The 21,396-nt window shown below is 29.0% G+C and overlaps 1 protein-coding gene across 1 annotated transcript in view; it reads left to right on the top strand.

Annotated features, from left to right (window-relative positions):
* LOC129980818 (uncharacterized) overlaps window positions 1-21,396 on the top strand; it is a 140,636-nt gene that overhangs the window by 43,186 nt on the left and 76,054 nt on the right. The window contains exon 3 of the mRNA XM_056091209.1: window positions 14,516-14,597. Within this exon, the coding sequence (XP_055947184.1) occupies window positions 14,516-14,597 (82 nt within the window). The remainder of the gene's footprint in view (window positions 1-14,515; window positions 14,598-21,396) is intronic.

Here is a 21,396-nt window from a genome sequence, read left to right as displayed (position 1 = left end):
GCAAATTATTGAAAAAAAATCGATGTCTTAAAAAATATTAAATAAAAGAAAAATCTTTAAATTCGGTTATTTACCTAAAATCGATATTTGCAAAACTGTAAAAAAATTCTTCAAAATTCATGACTTACCTAAATAAGAATTGAAGAAGGGGAATGTTAAATCGAGCAAAGATTTTGATTTTAGTATCTTTTCTTTAAATTTTTCTAATGCTTGATTAGCTGTATCCATTTGGCAGAGATGATACTCAAAACGTTATATAAGTGAGATAATTATATCGGCACGGACTGAAAAAAAAGCATCACTAATTTGTTTTGCTAAATCAACTCACACTTCGTAGTTAATAGAGGTGAACATTATATATAAATTACCAGAAAAAATTAAATATATTTAAAACTATTAAATAAAAATTCTGGATAACCCGTGATCTATCTAAGCAACGGTTGGAAAAAAAGAATGATAAGTTGAACAAAGCTTTTGATTTCAGAATCTATCTCACATTTATTTCTTATCACATTTCAGTTCTTCCGTTATTTCTCTACTTAACAGAGGCGCTGGTAGGATACGATACAAGTACAACATTTGTATTGTTATATACTATTTCAGACAAGAGCTAGTTAGGTCACTATCCCGTTTTAAAGGCTCACCAAGGTGAACGCTACATTTAAACTATCAGAAAAAAATAAATGTATTCAAAGCTGTTAAACAAAAATTCTGGATAATCAGTGATTAACTTAAGTAACAATTAAATGAAGGGGATGATAAGTTGAGCAAATTTTTGATTTCAGAATCTATCTCACATTTATTTCTTATCACATTTCAGTTCTTCCGTTATTTCTCTACTTAACAGAGGCGCTGGTAGGATACGATACTAAGCACAACATTTGCATTGTTATATACTATTTCATACAAGAGCTAGTTAGTTTAGTTAGGTCACTATTCCGTTTTAAAGGCTCACCAAGGTGAATGCTACATTTAAACTATCAGAAAAAAATAAATGTATTCAAAGATTTTAAATAAAAATTAGGGATAATCAGTGATTAACTTAAGCAACAATTAAATGAAGGGAATGATAAATTGAGCAAAGTTTTGATTTCAGAATCTGTCCCACTGTTATTTCTTATCACATTTTAGTCCTTCAGTTATTTTTCTGCTTAGTCACACCCAACGGTGGCGATGGTAGGATACGATACTAAGTACAACAATTACATTGTAATATATTATTCCAGACAATAGTTTAGAGTTAGTTTAGTTAGATCACTGTCCCATTATGAAGGTTAATCAAGGTGAATGCTATGTTGAAACTGTCAAAAAAAATGCATACAAAAATATTAAATAAAAATTTTTGACAATTTTTGACATGCATGCACAATGCTTGGAGAATGATGTTTGGTAAACTGAATAAAAGTTTTGAATTCAAAATCTGTCTTTTAGATATTCCTTTTAGATTAGATATCTGGGGTGCTTATAGGATTTTCTTACATTCCTTATGCTTAAGCGAAAGAAATGCATCGAAGCAATCTACGCTAGAAAAGACTTAGTTTCGTTTAATTATATCAGTGGTAAATTTTTTTAAAGCTAATTGAGGTGGGTATTATGAGCGGGAGAAGATAAATGCATGCAAATTTGTTAAATAAAAGTTTTTGACAGTCCATGATTTACTATAACAATAAGTGGTGGTGAGACATGGTTAAACTGAGTAAACCTTTTGATTTCAAAATATTCCCTTCAGATGTTTCTTATGCTTATTTTGTTTACATCCTGTTGGCTACTCTGATAAAATATGATGGTCTATGTAACAATCAAGTCAGCACAATGTGCGTCAGAAAAGAAACAGTTAGCTTAATTTATTTAAATCAGCTATACGTAGTAAACCTTATGCACTAACAATCAGGAGAAAAATTAATAATTAGGATAACAGAAAGTAAAGTCCATCTTCCAACCAAAAGAAAAAAATTAAAGGAACAGAATTATTTATTATATATTGAGGAGTATACCTTGGATAAGAAAAATTAATAATTAAGATACTGAGATAGTTAAGCCGTCGCTCAACCAAAAGAGAAAATTTGAAAGAACAAAATGCTTTAATGTATATTGATGAGCATGCCTTGGATAATAATTAATTACAATTTCTCTCCGTAAAGAGACACTTTTTACAATATTCTCGTTTCAAAAAACAATGATGATTGAGAAGATAAACAGATAGGGGAAAAAAACTGTTTCATAGATCTTCTATTTTGGATCCTCTACTAACAAAAGAAAGCCTTAAAGTTACAAATATATATCAAAATTAGATGCATCTAGATCTGATGGGAAATAGGAAATTAATTTATAATATTTCCGTATATTCCATAATAACTAGATGGGATATAATGAATATTTCCTAGTCAAATTTTCTAATTAGACTTTGTGTTACTAAGATTTATTGCAATACATAATTTTGTTGGCTATAACTTGATAAACTTGCCATAGATTTTCAATTATAGCCGATTTCTTATAAAACTACCAGATTAGATATTTATTATTTACTATCACTTTTAATTAAGTTTGAAGTATAAATTGTTTTCTTGTTATTAGGCTTAATTATTACAATTGTAGCTGTCGCCAAATTTATTGCTTTTGCATGACGTGAACAAAGAAAGCTTATTTATTCAAATTTATTAAAGTTAAAAAACAAATTAGACATAATGAATAAATGATGATGAAGTGGAGATATCAAACAGAACATGCATTGATAGAATATTAATATTAAATTAGTCATATCATTTTTATCGACAGATATCTTCTTTCATATTATAAATGATCAGTAGTTTTAACAGCAACAAATGATATGTACAGTGATAGTTGTGAAACCACATTCATTTAAGTAACAACTCGTCAATATTCTTATCGGAAATCGTTAAAAGCAATTTGACAAAGACATTCCGTCTTTTAAAGAATATCGAAATAGGAAATGACACCCACATTTAGCCAGGAAATGAATTTTTCTCTTCACTCAATGTGGGCAAAGTTAACAAAAAATACAAGTCAATAAAAACTCTGAACTTTATTATAATTTTATCTTTAAGAATCGATTTTACGGAACTATTTCAAACAATCGGTTATCTCTACTTCCTCCTTCAAACAAAGCACCTATGAGTGACCCCAAACGATTGGCTATAACAATATCGTTTGGACTTCCCTCATTAGAGAAGAAGTGCAATATTCGTTCGATCGGTAGAAGGTCACTGTTCGAATTCCTTCTGATTCGAATCAATGCGAGAGTGAATTGCAGGAAAAATGATCGACCTTCCATTGTTCCTGTAGCGGAAACGAAACCGAAAAGTCTGCATAATTGCACGCGTATGAGCTTTCATGAGTTTCCGAGGTGATATGGAATGACCGAGAAACCTCATCTGTTCTCGAAGATGTTTTTCTCAGCTTAGTGAAATCGATATCACATCCGAAACACAATCAGGTCGTAAAGATTGAAAAATCGTCGAGTGTGCAGAGAAATGATGGTTTTATAGAAAGAATAAATTAATGCAAGATTGCCAAGACTGCCATCATTCGTGCAATAAAAGTGTTGGAAACCCTATTAAAAAAACCAATTGACAGCTGATATTTTAGGCTTAATAAAAATGGAGCGTTGCAAGATAGAGAAACGTGTTACGCAAGATTTGAATTAAAGAAAAAAACTGTGCTTTTTATCCAAATTGTAATATTTTTATTAAATCATACAGAATAGGATTATGTACAGAATAACGCATAGGCAAGTGGCCACCACGTCTTTACTGGCATTCTTTTGTCGAAATTTCTAATGACAATTTTGTATAAATGTGGCTGAATTTCGTTGATGTAACGTTGAATTTCCTCCTTCAATGCACGCATGCTTGTGGGCTTGTTGCATAGACCTTCGATTTCAAATAACCCAATAAAAAATCCAATGACGTTCAATCACACGATCTAGGGGTCCAATTCTCACATTTTCGAACTAACTGTAGCTGCCAAACTTTCATTATTTTTGAAATATTGTTCAACAATGAAAACACGAAACCTCCAAGGCCATTTGACAGTTTAGAGAAGTTTTTAAAACTCCACGTAAATTAAAATCTTAGAAACATTAGATATTAATCGTTTTATCAATACAACAGTAAAAGAAAAAATGTTACAGCACGAAGGAAAGAAATATTTTGGTTACAATTGCAACTTTTAACTGTCACAATAATTGCCATCGTCTTTTGGTGCTGTTCTCCGTTTTATTATTATACAAAGGAAGTTATAGATTGTATTGTCACTTTTTTCTGCCTTTTTAGAACTGTTTATATGTTTAGTGCTTTTGAGTTTTAAGTTGTTATTATATTTAGTGAATTTGAATGTGAGGTTCTTATTATATTTAATGCCTTTGAGTTCGAATTTTAGATTTTTATGTTTAATACTTTTGAATTCGAATTTTAAGTTGTTACTATGTTTAGTGCTTTTGAATTTGAATTTTAGGTCCAGTTATTTTAAATAAATTATTTAAGTAAACTTACATTTTTTATTCAGTTTAACAATGGTTGAGGAATAGTGTAGTCAATTACTATTACAAAGCCTTACAAATTGTAATTGATTTACAAAACATATAAGCAGAAGATTAAATGAAATGTACATAATTTATCTTTTCCGTCGTATTAAGTTATAAAGGCACCATCACTCTCAAAAGTAGGTAAGGTGGTACTCTTAATTACATATGTATAACTTTTGATCTATTTCAAATCGACACAGATTTCATCTTTGTCTTCTTATGACCAGCTATACATATTCTACGAAGATTTCAAAATTGATTTACTATAAATTGGAGAATTATTATTTTGTTAATTTAAATAAGTCAGCCATCTAACTCTCCGACCCGCCACGCAGGCACACGGATTTAAACAATAAAAACTGAATGACCGGACCGCCGCAACAGCAACATTGGCAGGAACTGTGGTTGAGTCCTAAGGGCCGTCACCGGCCACGGTACAGCCCTCCCTGAAGGACGTACGTCCCGTCATCGATGGGAGGAGTCAGATCCCCCACCTATTAGTATACCCTCCAGGGTGGCGAGATCCAACCACCATGCCGGAAGCATCTCATTCTCATTTCGAGGTGCCCCCCGAGGGTCTGTTAATTTAAATAAGGATATTCCTTAGTAGAGTACGCTTATAAATATGTGAAAAAAGGTAATATAATGTAAAGACTAAAGTGAGATATGTAACGAGGCATGCAATAGTTACACAAGATACTTTTCAATAACATCAGAATCTGAAACTATCCAAGTAAATTTAAAAATAAATATCAGATAAAGTTATTTTTAGCAATTGTTTTTCAAATATTGGCAATAATTTAAAATCACATGCATATTCAAAATGTATAGAAAGTTTTTATGAATATGTCTTATTCATAAGTCAATGTTTTTGTCACTTTTAAAATATGACTAATTGCAAGTAGAAAATACTTTCGTTAGAAAATATAATTAATTTCAGGAAATGAATTTTAAAAAATGAAATTTCTTAGATAATAGAACATTTATCTTAATCTTTTTTAATTTTGTTGGAAAGGACAATTTATTAGAAAAATGCAAGAGTTCTATTCTAATAAAAATATTTTATATCAAACAAATGGTAGTCAAAACAAGATTTTGGAACGTAAAGTTAATAAAACTGAGCTATAAAAGAAGTAAGACACAATGAATAGCATGAAAAAGAAAATTCTGAAACACTGAATAAAAATTCAATTACTCTACATATGTGATTAAAATTCCAATTAAATTGAAGTATTTCTAATTTTACGCTTTTATGACTTTGTTTTGACCTTTATATATTTGGCATTAAAATATTTTTTTTATTATACTAATAAAAACATGTTTTTAAAACATTTTATTTTTATTGTTTCAAAATTAAAATATGTTTTAGCTTCGACCTTAATCGTCTGCGTCACTTAGATAAAGCAATAATTAATTATTTTATTTATTGCATTTTAAGTGGTAAAAAGTTGTAATACTTAACCTAAAAATTCATATCCAACTCAACATAGATTAATTTATCTTTTATTTTAAATTTTTATTTCAAAATTGGAGGGATGCTAAATTTTTTAAATGTGCCACAATGTTTTTTTTCCTTTTCTTTCTTTTTACTCTAATCTCGATCTGTATTAACATTTCAAATATTCAGAGTTTTTAGTAAACTTTTGGCAATCTAAACGATGATTTTTTTTTCTTCAAATTCATTCACGTCGATGCCTCACATTCTTGCTTCCAGCAAAACAAAAACAAAAAAAATGATTATTCTAATGATTATTTTATTACATTGAAAGTGATTAAAAGTCGTAATTCTTCGACTAAAAATTCATTCCAAATCAATATAGATTAATTTACTTTTTATTTTAGATTTTCATTTCAAAACTGGAGAAATGTTAAATGTTCAAAATATGCCACAATATTTTTTTCTTTCTTTTTGTTTTAATCTCGATCACATCAGCATTTCAAACATTCAAAGTTTTAATGAAACTTTTAGCAATCCGAACGATGATTTTTTTTTTCAAATCTTTTCACGTCGATGCTTTACCTTTCTATTTCCAGCAAACAAAACCAAAAAATGATTATTCTATTACGTTTAAAATTTCTAAAAGTGATAATTCATCACCTAAAAATTCATATCCAAATCAATATAGATTAATTTATTTTTTTTATTTTAAATTTTTATTTCAAGATTAGAGAAATTTTTAAAAAGTACCACAAAACGTTTTCTGGCTCTAATCTTGATCCGCATCAACATTTAAAGTTTTAACGAAACTTTTGGCAATCCGAACATGATTTTTTTTTTCAAATTCCTTCACGTCGATGCCTTACCTTCCTGCTTCCAGCAAAACAAAGCAAAATAAAAAAATTCATTAAAAAGAGGAGAATAACCCGCTTTGCCGGAAGTTAAAGGCAAACTTGTTTCGTAGACAAGACGAATAGTTTTCCGATCGTTGCATCACTTAGCGCCCCTTGGCGATCTAAATGACTGCCACCACTTCTCTTATTATTAATGGCATATTTTTTTGTTCTTTGGCCCAATCGAGTTCAAACGGGAAATGATCTAAATTGCCGCAGGAGGTGCGAACAATCTTGACTCACTTGCTTGATTGCTTTTTTTTTCTTAGCAATCTTCTATTGCCACCGAGGTCAATCGATTAAGTTATTTCAATATCAAGATGTTCCAGATAGCGAAAGCGAATTGATTTTCTTTGTGAAGCATTTCTTTTGAAATTTGTGAAGCAAGATTTATGCCATGATTAACCAAGTTGCTACTGGAATAATTGTTGATGGGAACATGAAATTACAGAAAGTTAGGGAGAGAAGTTTCAAAGTGATATTTTAACACATATTTAAATTCAGTTTCATCATAATAAGCAACCGATTATCTACTCACTAACTGCTTTTGGCGACCCCCTGGTACGTTTGAATGACTCGTTGAGGTTTAATTTCAAATAAATCTTTTATGTATCAGTTTTGACGCTTCCGTTAACGTTCTTGCTAGTATGAAATTACCATAAACATTAACACTTTGTTAATGACCTTGCACTTGTTCTGTTTATTGCATACATAAACCTCCCTAATGAGTATCGAGTTCATTGACACTAGAGCGCCTTAACTTCCGAATAATCCAATTACTAATAATATATTAATTTTGGAGGTACTAGGACAAACAATGATGTTTGATTCAGAAACTGTAGTTAATATACAGAATTTTTCTTCCACGTCTTTTTGACGTTGGAAAAAATTCACGCGATTAATATTTGTTGAAAGTGGTTATAATTTCAACAGTAAAATTTTGATTATCATTGATTTTAATTTTAACAACAATTTGCAACAATAAAATGCATTGATAAAAATTATGAAAAAAAAATTATTTTTAAGAATTGTACAAAATTTAGGGAAAACATTCGTGGTAATTCAATTAGTGTTATTAGAAAAAGTATTTTGATTTAAAATAAGGTAAATCGTTGCTCTGCAATAATATTTTCAGAAATTATAGTTATAAAATGCCAAATTCTCGTTTAATTTTAAATTAATTCAAGTTTTAATTAAAATTTCAAAAATGTTTGCTCCAAGATGTAAATTCTTACCTTTCATAATAGCTCTAGGTCAAGTAGTCTGGTCTGTATAGCGCGAAAAGACAGACAGACGCCAGAACGCACTCATATATTCTCCTTTATTATTATTAGAATTATTGCGAGACTTAATAATAATCCTTCTTCCGAAATTACGGAATTTTCAGTTCTTTAACAATTAAAGAAACTAATAAATTAACGGAATTTTGTTACACTGTAATCATATGATAGACACCTACTTTTAATTGCAAATTGTGCATTTCCTTAAGCTATTATGTGGTGATCCGGTGAACTTCAAAATTAAATTGGAATAGCATATTGTAGGTATATTGCATGAGTACTATATTTCTAAGAAGGCAATCCGAAACGAAATACCACAAAAGGTGGATGTTTTCAATATTAAATTCCATCTAATATCAGAAAATTTAAATGGATTTTTCCATTAGCAGGCTAGAACAGGCTTTGTGCTAACTACCTCAAAACCTATATTAAAGTTCCAAGAATATCATTTAAATGTATTTAAAAGCTCAGAAAAATTTAATATAATACTCGAAAATCATTTTATCTATTTAATAATAATGATAAATTAAAGATTTCAAAAATACCATTCAAAGAGATATTGAGCATTAGAATATTTAAATGAAATGCGCCCAAGTTGCTTTGCTCATTTTTATGTAACAATACATTAAATTTTCCAATAATGCCATTTAAAAAATCAGAAGAGAAATATTAAAATTTAAATAAATTTTAATGAAACTCCAAAAATAATATAAAGGAAATTTTTACAAAGATATGTACATTTAGGCGTGAAACATCCATTAATACTTACAAAAATATCATTTAATAGTTATTAAATAAAAAGAATTAGTTATATTTCTTATAAAAGGTTATCTACTGCAATGGTTCCCATGGCACGATTTTAAGATGGTTGATTCAAAATTAAATATTTCATTGTTTTTGCTTACGAAATGAAAGGAATTTGAAAACAATAACTTAGATGAAAAGAAATTTTTTTCAAAAGATTTTTCAAAAAAATTATTTCATGCCAAAACTTGCAGTGAAATGCACCGAAGTTATTTTATGCATTCAGGCTTAATAATACATTAGATATCAAGACCTGCCATCTAAACAAAACCAAATTAGAATATCGAAAAATTTAAATAAAACAGTCAAAAGCTGCTTTGCATTTAAAACTAATAATACTATAAGCCTTCTAAGAATGCCATTTAAAAAGAATGTGATGACAAATAATAAAATTTAATGTAATTTTAATGCAATTCCAGAACATTCAAATGAAAATTTTCTAATCTCTTTTACACATCTCGGCGTAAAACATGCCTAAAAGCTTCTCAGTCAAACAAAATCAGCTTATTCCCTAACCACTAACTAATGAATCATTATCCCCAAATACCCCAGCTGCATCATGTTTATCCTAATTCTGAGATCTGCATATCTCAACGACTTCCTCTCCCGAGACATGTCCTGAAAGTAAGCGATTTTCAAGCGATGCGAGAAAGATGGAAGCTGAAGATTTTTAAAAACCCGTGAACTCTTAGCTGCATGGACGAATTCACTCATATCTCTCGTATTTGCCATGGTCCATGGAGAACGATCGTTTGATTTTCTCTGATTGGTTCTCCTGGGGAAAAACAGATGTCATTCACCCACGCCTTTGGAAAGCACTTGATACAAAGGAACATCCGGTCGATAAGTTTGAAAACAAATCGAGTTTCGAAGTCGAAAGCATTTTTAAAAGTAGTTTTCCAGTTCATTTTCCGATGGTAACATTTTTGTCAGCTTTTATTTTTGTTGGTTACCTTTAATTTTCACATGTACGAAGAATATATATTATAATTGTTAAGAAATCGATCCTCGAGATATATATATAAATCTCCGCTTTTTATGGCCTCCCTATGTGACTTTGAACATGACAACTCAAAATTGAAATATGCTAGACATTTAAATGAAATTCTCACACCAAAGTCGCAGATTTAAAATCGAATATTGAATGAAATATGCCAAAAGAAAATCATTTAAAAAAAGCTTTCCACGTGCATATGAAGGCTATAACTTAACAGTAAAATTAGCTGGGTAAATGAACTGCGTAATATGATTTCATTGCCAAACATTTCGATCTTTGTCAAATTTTGGACAAAATTCACTAATAAGTTGACGTGTTATTGTTCATTTGTCCTGTAAATGTCATATTTGTAAAGCAAATAAAAAAAAATGGATGAATTAAATTTAGTATGTTATCCAGTCAGATTGTAAATGTGTGCTAAATTTTAAGCTGCATAAATCTTCTACTGATATTCTTACTTCACCTATTGATGTTCCTATTGAAGCATCTGCTTATAAGTACCATTAAAATAGTGCTGCATTAATTAGTACTATACATGTATCAGAAACGTGTCCTTCTATTGGTATTCAAGGTATCTGCTTATAAGTACCTTGAATTGCTGCTTCATTAATTAGTACTATTCTTATATCTAATACGTGTACTTCTATTGAGGTTATCTGCTTATAAGTACAGTTTAACTACTGTTTCATTAATTAGTACTATGCATATATCCGATACGTGTCCTTCTATTGAGGTATCTGCTTATAAGTACCGTTAAGTTATTGCTTCCTTTATTAGTACTATACACATATCTGACACGTGTCCTTCTATTGAGGCATCTGCTTTTAACATATACCTGATACGCGCCCCTCTATTGAGGTATCTACTTATAAATATCGTTAAACTATTGCTTCATTAATTAGTGATATATGTATGATTGAGACGTGTCCTATTGAAGTATCTGCTTATAAGTACCGTTAAACAATTGCTTCATTAATAAGAGATATGCGTATATTTGATACGTGTCCTTCTATTAAGGTATCTGTTTATAACTACCGTTAAATTATTGCTTCATTAATCAGTATTATAAACATATAAAAAACATGTTCTTCATATCTAATACAGAACATAGTAAACTTTTATTAATCAGTCTATTAAAATATCTTTTAAAATCTCTATAGTTTGTTTGGAACCTTAATGTTTTTTTGTTGTTGTTTTGATGCGAACTAAGCATTCTAAAGAACTTTCGCCACAAAATATTCCCGAACTTGGAATCTCTAGGATTCCCTGTCGGTTGAAAGGATATATGTGGGAGTATTTATTAAGATAAAAAAAATACACATAAAAAGACATAAAATATCATCAATACACATAAAAAGTAACTATATATAATATTATAATGATGAAGGAGGTGTTCGATGGGGAGTATGAGTAGATGAAATCTATTGAAGTTAATATATTCTGGAGAAGAGCTTGGTTGAGAAATGAAACGAAAATTTATACTGGGCTTGGGTCTGGAGAAATCAATTCCTCGTTCTCTTGTAGTAACCGCATAAGATTTCTAATTTTAACCTTGGGCATCTTGTTTCTCATAACGTTGGTCCACCAGATATTTTCTAGGTCGTGGGTGGGTTTACTAAGCATTCTAAAGAAAAACTACCCTGTATTTAAACCTCACGATTTTAACTACACAAATCTTATACTGAATTCTTTGCTAGATTCCCTCCAAAGTGGTCCACACAAAAATCTCCATTTTTTAAAAAATCTGATTCTATGTGCAGAGTCTTTTGTGATATATCTAATGTTCTTGTCCTTCATGTGTTGAATCCATATTTGACTAAAAAGATCACCATTCAGGAACCAAATATTTTCACAATATAGTGATGACTAAATTCAAAATGCTCAATTTTTTTAAATCCGTTCGAAACAGCTTTGTAGCTTGTAACGGTGATCAATGCTTAAGTTAAATTCTTCTTTGTTACCATTCACTGTCTTTGTTCTTCAAGGGCAAACAAGAGCTCAAAGGTTAATCTAGATGGTTATCGTTTTCAATTTTAAAATCAGTGCGTCTTTGGAGATAATCAACGAGCAAGTTCATTATCTTATCTCAAAATCTGATCCTGTGGCTGTTGTTTTCTGTCCACATCAGATGGGCAAGAAATGAGGGAGAGAAGATAAAGGATTCCTCCCATCTTCCACGCTCAATTTCATCATCTGAGTGGTTTGTTCGGGACGTTCAGAAGCATTGAACTTTCTCCGCTCATTCAAATCAAATAGACTTTCAGGATTTCTATGCAAAACGAAATCAGAGAAAGAATCGGTTGGAAATATAATTGTTTTGTCCTTCTTAAAAATGCAGAGATTATATTCAAATAAGTTGAAGAAAGCAGACATATGAATATTTAAAATGAAACTCACTGAGCTAAAATTATCTGAAATTTTTCATTGTTGTGAAGTATTTTCTCTGAAATGATTCTTAAAATGAAGTTTTTAAAATCTATCTCAAAGTAAGATTCTTTGACTTCTAATATTGTTTATTTAGCCCAGCATTTTCTTCTTTCACTTTCTTTTCCCAGAAAAATCTTAGTTTCTTATGGAGGTTAATATAAATTTGTCAAGGCATATGTGAAATAAATAACAAATATAAAATAAATTACCTAAAATCCCTTATATTCTGAAAAACTTAATACTAGCACTAAAGAAATTTAGATAACAATAGCACCAGTTCACAAAAATTATAAGCATACATTAACTTGAAGTATATTTATAATTACTTGTTATTATTTATTTTAATGTAAGTAAACATTTTTTGCATTTTCCAATTAAGAACCAACATTATCATATGAGATATTTGAAAATTACACATTAGATAATGAATTGTTTTAAGGAAATGTGGGATAAATGAAAAAAAAAACAAAAAACAATCTGCCTACATTTATTCAACATTTTAAAGTTTACAGTGCGAAAAGCATAAAACGTCTTGTTAACACAAGATATTTATAGTACGATATCTCCAAGATGTTCAATATTCTGATTACCACTCAGAATCTGATTACCATTTAGATGTTTATTAGTCATTCTGTACTATCAGGATATACTTGCAGTAACAAGCACCATTAATAGTTGATAGGGCAGCATGCAACATTGCTTTTTGGTTAGGAGACGCCATTTTCATTACAATTCAAATGGAAAGATCTTGTTTTTATCTTGTTTTCTATTACTTTTTAAAATTATCTGTAAGTTCAGCAATTAATTTGTGGACAACTGAATGCCGTACGCACAGTTTATTTGCTTATTTAAAGTACAGAATGTTTCCGAAACTTCACTATAAGAATTGAAAAATTTTCCAGCAATTTAGTTAATATAATCGACAATAAGAATGGATAAAGACAATAAATTCGGTTATCTTTCGAAAGCAATTTGTTTGAAGTTGGAATATATTAACTAAAAATATACTGCATGTAATTTTTAAAAAAACATTTTAATCATCCAAATTATTTATACTTGCCACTGCTTATAGTTTTTGTTATAAGCCATTAAAAAGTCATGTTTTCTTTTTTAAAAAATAAATTCCTATCGTTTTTTGCCTTGTTCAAAACTATTTAGGGCAAATATTTCCGTACCAGCAGTGAAAAAAAACAAACATTTTTTTCCCTTAGAGAAAAAAAAAAAACTAATTTCCCGAGCTTTTTTCTCCCTTCTTTAGGTTAAAATTAATATTATTTTTATGAAACGCAGAATTGTATATGAAGCTAATGGCGCATTTTAAATTACGCATCTAGCCTAGGGGAGGCCATAGATTAAAAAATGTTATTAGCGCAGTTTTTAAATAAACAAATTTTTTAAAAGTTAATTATAAAATAACAGTGCAGTATGAATACTTTATTAAGTGTAATTGGTCACGTTTCTATTTGTTTTCCTAATGTCCACTTATTTATTGCAAAAATTTATAAATATCAAATGTATGTTTCAATATAGTTGTATGGATTTTTATTCATAACGCATAAATGAAGGATACATTTATATAAACTTACTAAAACACAGAATTAATCTAAAATTAATAAGTTGATTGAGATAAAAATGTCTTGCTCAATTCACCAATTTAGTAAGGAATGCGCAATGCTCATTGCTTTAGGCCGTGAAATACCTAAATCTGCTACATTATCGGCTGCTGCGGAGGTTTGAAACAAAATCACTGTATTTTCATTGAAAGATTAAGGATTCGAAGACCCCTATTGTTCTGCCCTGAATGTCCATTTGACGCGCAATGGAAGTGAAACATAAAACGAAAGTCCTTATATTGATGGTAGAAAATTTGGACGAATGAATAAGATGCCCTTGTTATCTGAATTGCAATGAAAATTAAAAGACAGTTTCAAAGCAATGTTAATCTAATGGTAAACCATTAGATTAAATCTTAATGGTTTAAGTTTCAACAAAATCTCCAATTAACACTATATGCTAAAAAAGGTTAATTAAGTTGTTACAATGAACAATTTTTTTTATTTATATACTCATGTAAAACATTTGTTATGTAATAAATTGTTTTTCTCTGACTTACATTAATTACTTCTTTTTCAGGCTGGTCCCAGAACAACGATCAATGTTATAGGTTTTTCAATATCAGGAGGTCTTGGAAAAGGGCTGCCGAAATATGCAGGAGGTAAGAATTCTTTTTCGATCCCCGTCTTAACAATTATAATTAATTGCTTTACAGATAAAAAGTAATTTTTGTTTATAATATGCTAACCAATACTAATAATTTAAACCAAATTTTGCTTAAATTACTGCATTCCACGATATTACTTCCCGTATATTGATATTGCATATACATCCATTATATGAAGCAGTCCATTGGAGAAGGAAAACCATAAAACACATTTAACCTCATGTCAGTTTTTTACTGATGATCAGTAACAAATAACTTTGAAAGCTGTCGTAAATGATAACCACCTTGATGGTTTTTCCCCATGGCTCCTACTATTACACACTTGTATTACTGGTTCTTGTAAGTGATATTTCTTGCATGACTATCAATGTCATTCAAGTGAAAAAGAGAGTACTTTTGCATGAAGGATGTTTGGAATTAAAGTGTCCTCTACAGAGTACTTCAGAAGAAGAAAATATCAATTGCGAAACGTTTAAAAGCATTTCAAAACATGGAAAAACAAATAACAAAAAATTAACATAATATAACAATTGAATTAATGGCATTTGTTATTTTAAACCTAAAAATCTTTATTTTATGTGTGTTATTTAAAATAACATTGGCTTGAAGTCATAATCCAAATAGCATTGTTTGACAATATCATGCCAAACAATGTCGTAAACTATAAATCAGAGTGAAATGAAATATAAAAAATATGTTTGTTTATAAATTATGCTTTTATATCATTAAGAGGTACCTCATGGTGCTCAAAATATTGTGCACACAAATGCTCAATAATATTGTTAAAATAGCATCAAAACGCTATCCGGTATTTAAAATATCAAACAACGTAGTAAAAATAGCATCATTAGTAAAAATGTTTCAAAATATCTTATAATAATAGATTAAAATTAGACAAAAACTCAAAACATTTTAAGTTTTTTTTTTAATCTACAAATTAAAAGAAACATCGATATTTATGATGTGAACATGAGGAATTCAACGAATCAGTAAACTCAAGTTAAAATTATTTACTAGTGAATTCTTAAATGTCGGCATTAGTAAGGATATGTTTACAGACACAGGATATCTAAACGTGAACTAGTAGAACCTAGCTTATCCAGCAGAAGATGATGGGTAATTTTTAACATCCAATGCGAAGTCTATTCAGAATTGAGTGCTGGACATTTGAAATGCATATATATCGTTGATATCTATTTAAAGCCAATGCTGCTACAATTATTCATTAATATGCAATATCAATGTAACAGAATTGCTATACAAATTTTGATTATGCTTTTATAACACTAATATCTGTTTGTCTTTTCGTATTTCTAGAATACTGTTTCATTTATTTCTTTAAATTTTGAAACAGTATGCTATAGAGATTTGTCATTCTTGTCATTATTGGTTTTCTTTCTCTGCTATGGTATGAATGCTTTCAATGACTTGCAATATGAATGCGTTCAATACCATATGAATGCGTTCAATATGATATGAATATGCGATATCATTATAACAGAATTGCTATACAAATTTTGATTATGCTTTTATAACACTAATATCTGTTTGTCTTTTCGTATCTCTAGAATACTGTTTCATTTATTTCTTTAAATTTTGAAACTGTATGCTATAGAGATTTGTCATTCTTGTCATTATTGGTTTTTTTTCTCTACTATGGTATGAATGCGTTCACTGACTTGCTATATGAATGCGTTCAATACCATATGAATGAGTTCAATACGATATGAATATGCAATATCATTATAACAGAATTGCTATACAAATTTTGATTTTTTTTTATAATACTAATTTCTGTTTGTTTTTTCATATCTTCATTTCTAGAATATTGTTCCATTTATTTCTTTATATTTTGAAACTGTATGCTATAGAGATTTGTCATTCTTGTCATTATTGGTTTTCTTTCTCTACTATGATATGAATGCGTTCATAAAATAAATATTTAAAGATTTCTCATTATTGGCAATCACTATTTATATTATATCCAGTATTGCCAATTACTTTTCTTTTCAATGTTGCTGATTACTTTTCTTCTCAGTATTACTATTGTAGCACTTCTCTTTCAAATAATGTTTAATACCAATCAGAGATAATAAATAATAAATTCTTCCTTCTCTCACACGCATAAAAAAATTGTTGCAAGGACAGGATATTTTTTATAATACATTCAGCAAGTAACGAGTAATAAAAGTGATGAAAAAATGAATTTTCCTTTCGTCTCTCTTTAATGATGTTATTCTTGAAATTTTCATTCCTTTTTAATGCCATTTTTTTAAGTTATAGAATAATATATGCAGAAAGAATTGCCACTAATTGCAGATTATAATTGCTACAAACCGGAAATGCGGTAAAGAAACATCGCGCTTTTCAAAACTTATATGCAAAGAATTATTCTAGTTAGAAAAAGCACTTTTTCCTACAGTGTTTTAGTTGGAAAAATGTTTATTGTTTATTAATTCTTTCGTAATAAATTCGTTGAGATCTTTCTTGAATTTAATAATGCATTTTTTATATTCTGTTATAATAACTTAATTAAAGTCGACACGGCATTGAAGAAACAGGCTATCTCTTCATTGTGAATGAAATACTAGAATTTTTACGAGGTTTAGAATTCCAATTAGATGTTTTAATATAGAAAAAGCTGTATGAAACTGGACATCTTTCGTTTAAAATGTAGTTATTTAGAATTATTTTCTTTGTTATTTTAATAATATTTATTTATATTACTTTTTTATTTTGTATTTTTGCATAATTAAATTAATTTTAGTTAGTGATCGATTATTATTTTGTATATATTAGTTATTTATTAATATTTTACATTAATTTTTAAATATATTAACTTTTGATGTTAGGATCTTCATTATGATAAAAAAGGTTAAATATTTTTTAAATATTTAAAAAAATATAGCAATATTTTTCTGACTATTTAACTGACAATGTTTATATATTAACTGACATCACAACTTTCCAGCTTGATTTGCTAATAATTGTTAAAACTATTGTTCTGTTGTTAAAACTGTTTGTTCCAACTATTTTTTGATTTAAAATAATCTAAGAATAGAAATTCATTTGTATGAATTACATTGGAATCAGTAATTTATCAATTATCAAAAGCGTTTCTTTTAGATGGCAAAAAAAAACAAAAAAACAACAAAAAAAAAACTTTTTAATAAAAGTCATAAAAAAAATTCTAGTGAATGAGCTTATCAAAATTATTTTCAATTTGTTGTTGAAAAAGTATCATTCTTCTTTCTTTCTTTTGAAAAATACTTCAGTTGTCCCACTGTGTCTTCTAATTAAAAAGAATTATAACATTGTTAAACAACATCCATATGACAAAAAAAAAAAATCTTTAAAAATAAAGCTATTTGCAGAAATAAAGAAACAAAGAATGTTCTTATTACGATAATTGCGCTATTCCAAAATATTTTACTCCCAAATAATATATAAATAAAAGCGCATAGTTATAACATAATAAGTAATTATTTGAAGTTACCAAAAATTTTAACATCTGCAAAAAATTTCTTTTGTTAATTTTTTTTTTTTTTTGATTGAGTAGATTCTCTTTACCTAACGTTGATCATTTTTACGTTATTTTAAATAAATGGGGGGGGGGGGGGTTAGAACAAAAATTTCTTTTTGTTGATAGAATAGATTATCTTTATCTAAAGTTGTTAGTTTTAGGTTACTTTAAATAAATGAGGGGAAAAATTAGAACAAAAATGTCGAAATTCAAGTATTTTCAATCTAAAGTAATTTTACATTATATATATATATATATATATATAATGTAATATATATATATATATTAATTAAGTATTTTTTAGTTTAATAAGATATTATCATTAAATGTTAATAACTAAATAATAATAATAACTAACTAAAATTTTTAAAAACAATTGTAATTGTGATAATAATTAATTATTCATCAAACTTTTTTTTTAATCGTGAAATAACGGAGACTCACCATAAAAATTTTTTACAAAAGTAGGAGGCAAAAATGCATATGGAATTAGAAATATATAAAAGATCGGCAACAAAAATATCGGTATTATAATGACAAATTTAGCTTGTATAACTCTGAGTGATCAACTCTGAACAAAAATAAAGGATCACTGGCAAAACCTGAATTTCTTTTTCCTTATGTAGCGTAAGCAAAAAAAAAAAAAAAAAGAAAGAAAAAAAAAGAAAGAAAAAGAAAAAGAAAAAGGAAAAGACAGAAAAATTCTTTAACTTCAACTCTGGAAACCGCAATTAATAAATGGATCCAAAGCATTATTTGCAGCGTCTATTTTGTCACATGCCATTGCAATGTTTATCGATAGGAGGGATCCGATTGTAAACTTTGGATTAAAATATTTTACTTCAAGTTTTAGTTCCTCCATTTTTCTTGATTTAAGAAACAAATAACGATTAAATAATATTTTATGTTAACCATATTATAAATAATTCATATATTAAATTTCTAAATTTACTCGCATTGTTAGAATATCAAGAAAATCATGCTAACGTAAGAATTTTATCTGTAGCTTGCGCAATTAAATTATTCACGCCATCTTATTTCCCTTCTATTGCGCTGTTCTATTTCCCTTTTTCCTTAAAATTCTGTGAAATCATATACCTTGTTTATGAAATTTAACGTTCTTAATAAAATTGAAAGAAATGTTTCTAATTTTAAAACCTACTTGAGACAAACAGTCTTATTAATTCATGTACAGCATGTGCTGAATATTTTTAATATGTATTCTGTTATCAAAAATTTCGCACAATTAAAAAATTGTTTGAATTTTTTTATCAGATAATATGTGTTAATAAAAGCCAATGGAAAATGTTTCATGTTATTTTAGCTGTTCCGAATACTGACACCTGGAATTTTATTCCATTATTTCCTGACAAAATTCGCTTTCTATTCCTTCCTCATTTTTGCCTCGTCTACTATATTCTATGACACTTCAATTTTTTTTTCGTAAAGTATATGCTAATAAGTGAATTCTAATACGTGAATTTGTTATGATTCAATAAACATCTGTCGTTTCTTCCTTATTGCAAACAATCAAATTCCAAAATAAACAAACACCTCTTCTGCAAATCATTAACCCACGCAATGCAAACATTAATCTAAAGAATTATTAGATAAAACCAACAGAGATTTCTTCTTTTATTTGTTTTACTTTTTTTCACCATCGAATCGTTATCTCTTGTCTCACTTATTGACGATTTCAAAATGCTTTCCGTGTGTTTTGTTGCCTCATCCGCTTCGTTTTCCGTCACTTTTGTTCTGACCGTCGTGTCGGATTTCATTCTTTTTCTTTAGAAAAAAAATCTAGAATTCTCCATTACGTCATCCGACTCCCAATTTTACAACTTAGAAATTAATGTTTTCTTTTCTCCTCTGTTTCTTTTCAACAAAAGGCGAAACCCCATTCGTAGAGACGCCCTTTCTCTTTCCTCAATTGAGACTCCCTCTCGCCTTTATGGGATTTTGTAGAACACCCTTCGTTTTGCAAAACGCCTTTCTAGGAAGAGCCGCAAGTGGGTCACTGTGTGGATTTTACATCACACGCGTAAGCGCCCACATCTGATACTTAACAGAATTACTGTTACATAAAAGAAGAAATTGAATATCTGCCGTGTATTAAGGATCCATACCTCTACATACAATGAAATGAATCATCAGTAATTTTAGTTTGCGAGATGAGCTCTGAACTATCTAGTTATAAATGATTGACTAATCTCTTGAAAAATAAATAGAGGTTTTTCTGAAGCAAGGATAAAAGAATTTTGCTTGAAAAAAGAGATAATTCTTATGATAATACATTTTTCAAAAACACTTTCATTTAATAGCTCCCTTACTAAACAGCTATAGTATGAGAAATCTACTATAAGACATAAGAAAAAAACTAGAAAACGAGTTTGCTGTAGAAAACACTTATTTCTTTTTATTGACGCGTGTTTTGCTAACAACGTTCAGGTTTTATATGTAATCATGTCTCCATACAAAGAAGTGTTAGCATTCCGTTTTAAGTACTCGTTAAAAAATCTGTTAAATTGAAATTTGTAAATCAAGCTATAACAACGAAAAAAAAATGCTGGGGTTTATCTATCCACTTTATAAAATTTTATATATATGTTAGAACAATAAAATAAGATCTATGATCCTGCTTTATAAAGATTTATTATAAAGAATGCACTTTCATTAAAAATATTGGATAATAATTATTTGTAACATTTTCTTGAAATTGTAATCTCCTTCGATTGCTTGCATTTCTTCTTGTGAAAGGGTAGGTTTCTAAATAGTCTCTTCATTATCATCTTCATAAACTATTGTATTTTATCCCTTTAAATTGAAGTCCCTCAGGGAGGGGCACTCGTAATTGAGGATGAGCAGCTTCCGGTATGGTAGTTGGTTCTCGCCATCCTTGAGGGTATATGAACGAGAGAGGGCTACCTCCTATCGATGAAGGGCCGTATTTCCTTATGGAAGAATTGTACCGTGACCAGTGATGACCCTTATTACTCAACCACAGTTCCCACCAGAGTTGCTGTCGCGGCAGTTCTTTCATTCAAGTTTTTCCGTGTGCCTTCGGATGGGTAGTAGTCAGTCTATGGTTTCCCTCTAAATTTCGTGACACTTTGCAATATGTTAAACTCTGTAGGATATTCAAAAATCAGTATGTCTTCATCAACTGGGCGAAAATTAAAAAACTCTGTTAATTTTGCAATTGCTCCTGAGCATTTTAGTTTCTACTATCTTTTACAACATTCGATTTAGTTAGTCTTATTTGGACTCCAA

The sequence above is a fragment of the Argiope bruennichi genome, chromosome 8, assembly GCF_947563725.1.
Source record: "Argiope bruennichi chromosome 8, qqArgBrue1.1, whole genome shotgun sequence".
In the NCBI taxonomy this organism is placed as follows: Eukaryota; Metazoa; Arthropoda; class Arachnida; order Araneae; family Araneidae; genus Argiope; species Argiope bruennichi.
This window is presented reverse-complemented; position numbering and strand designations above follow the sequence as displayed.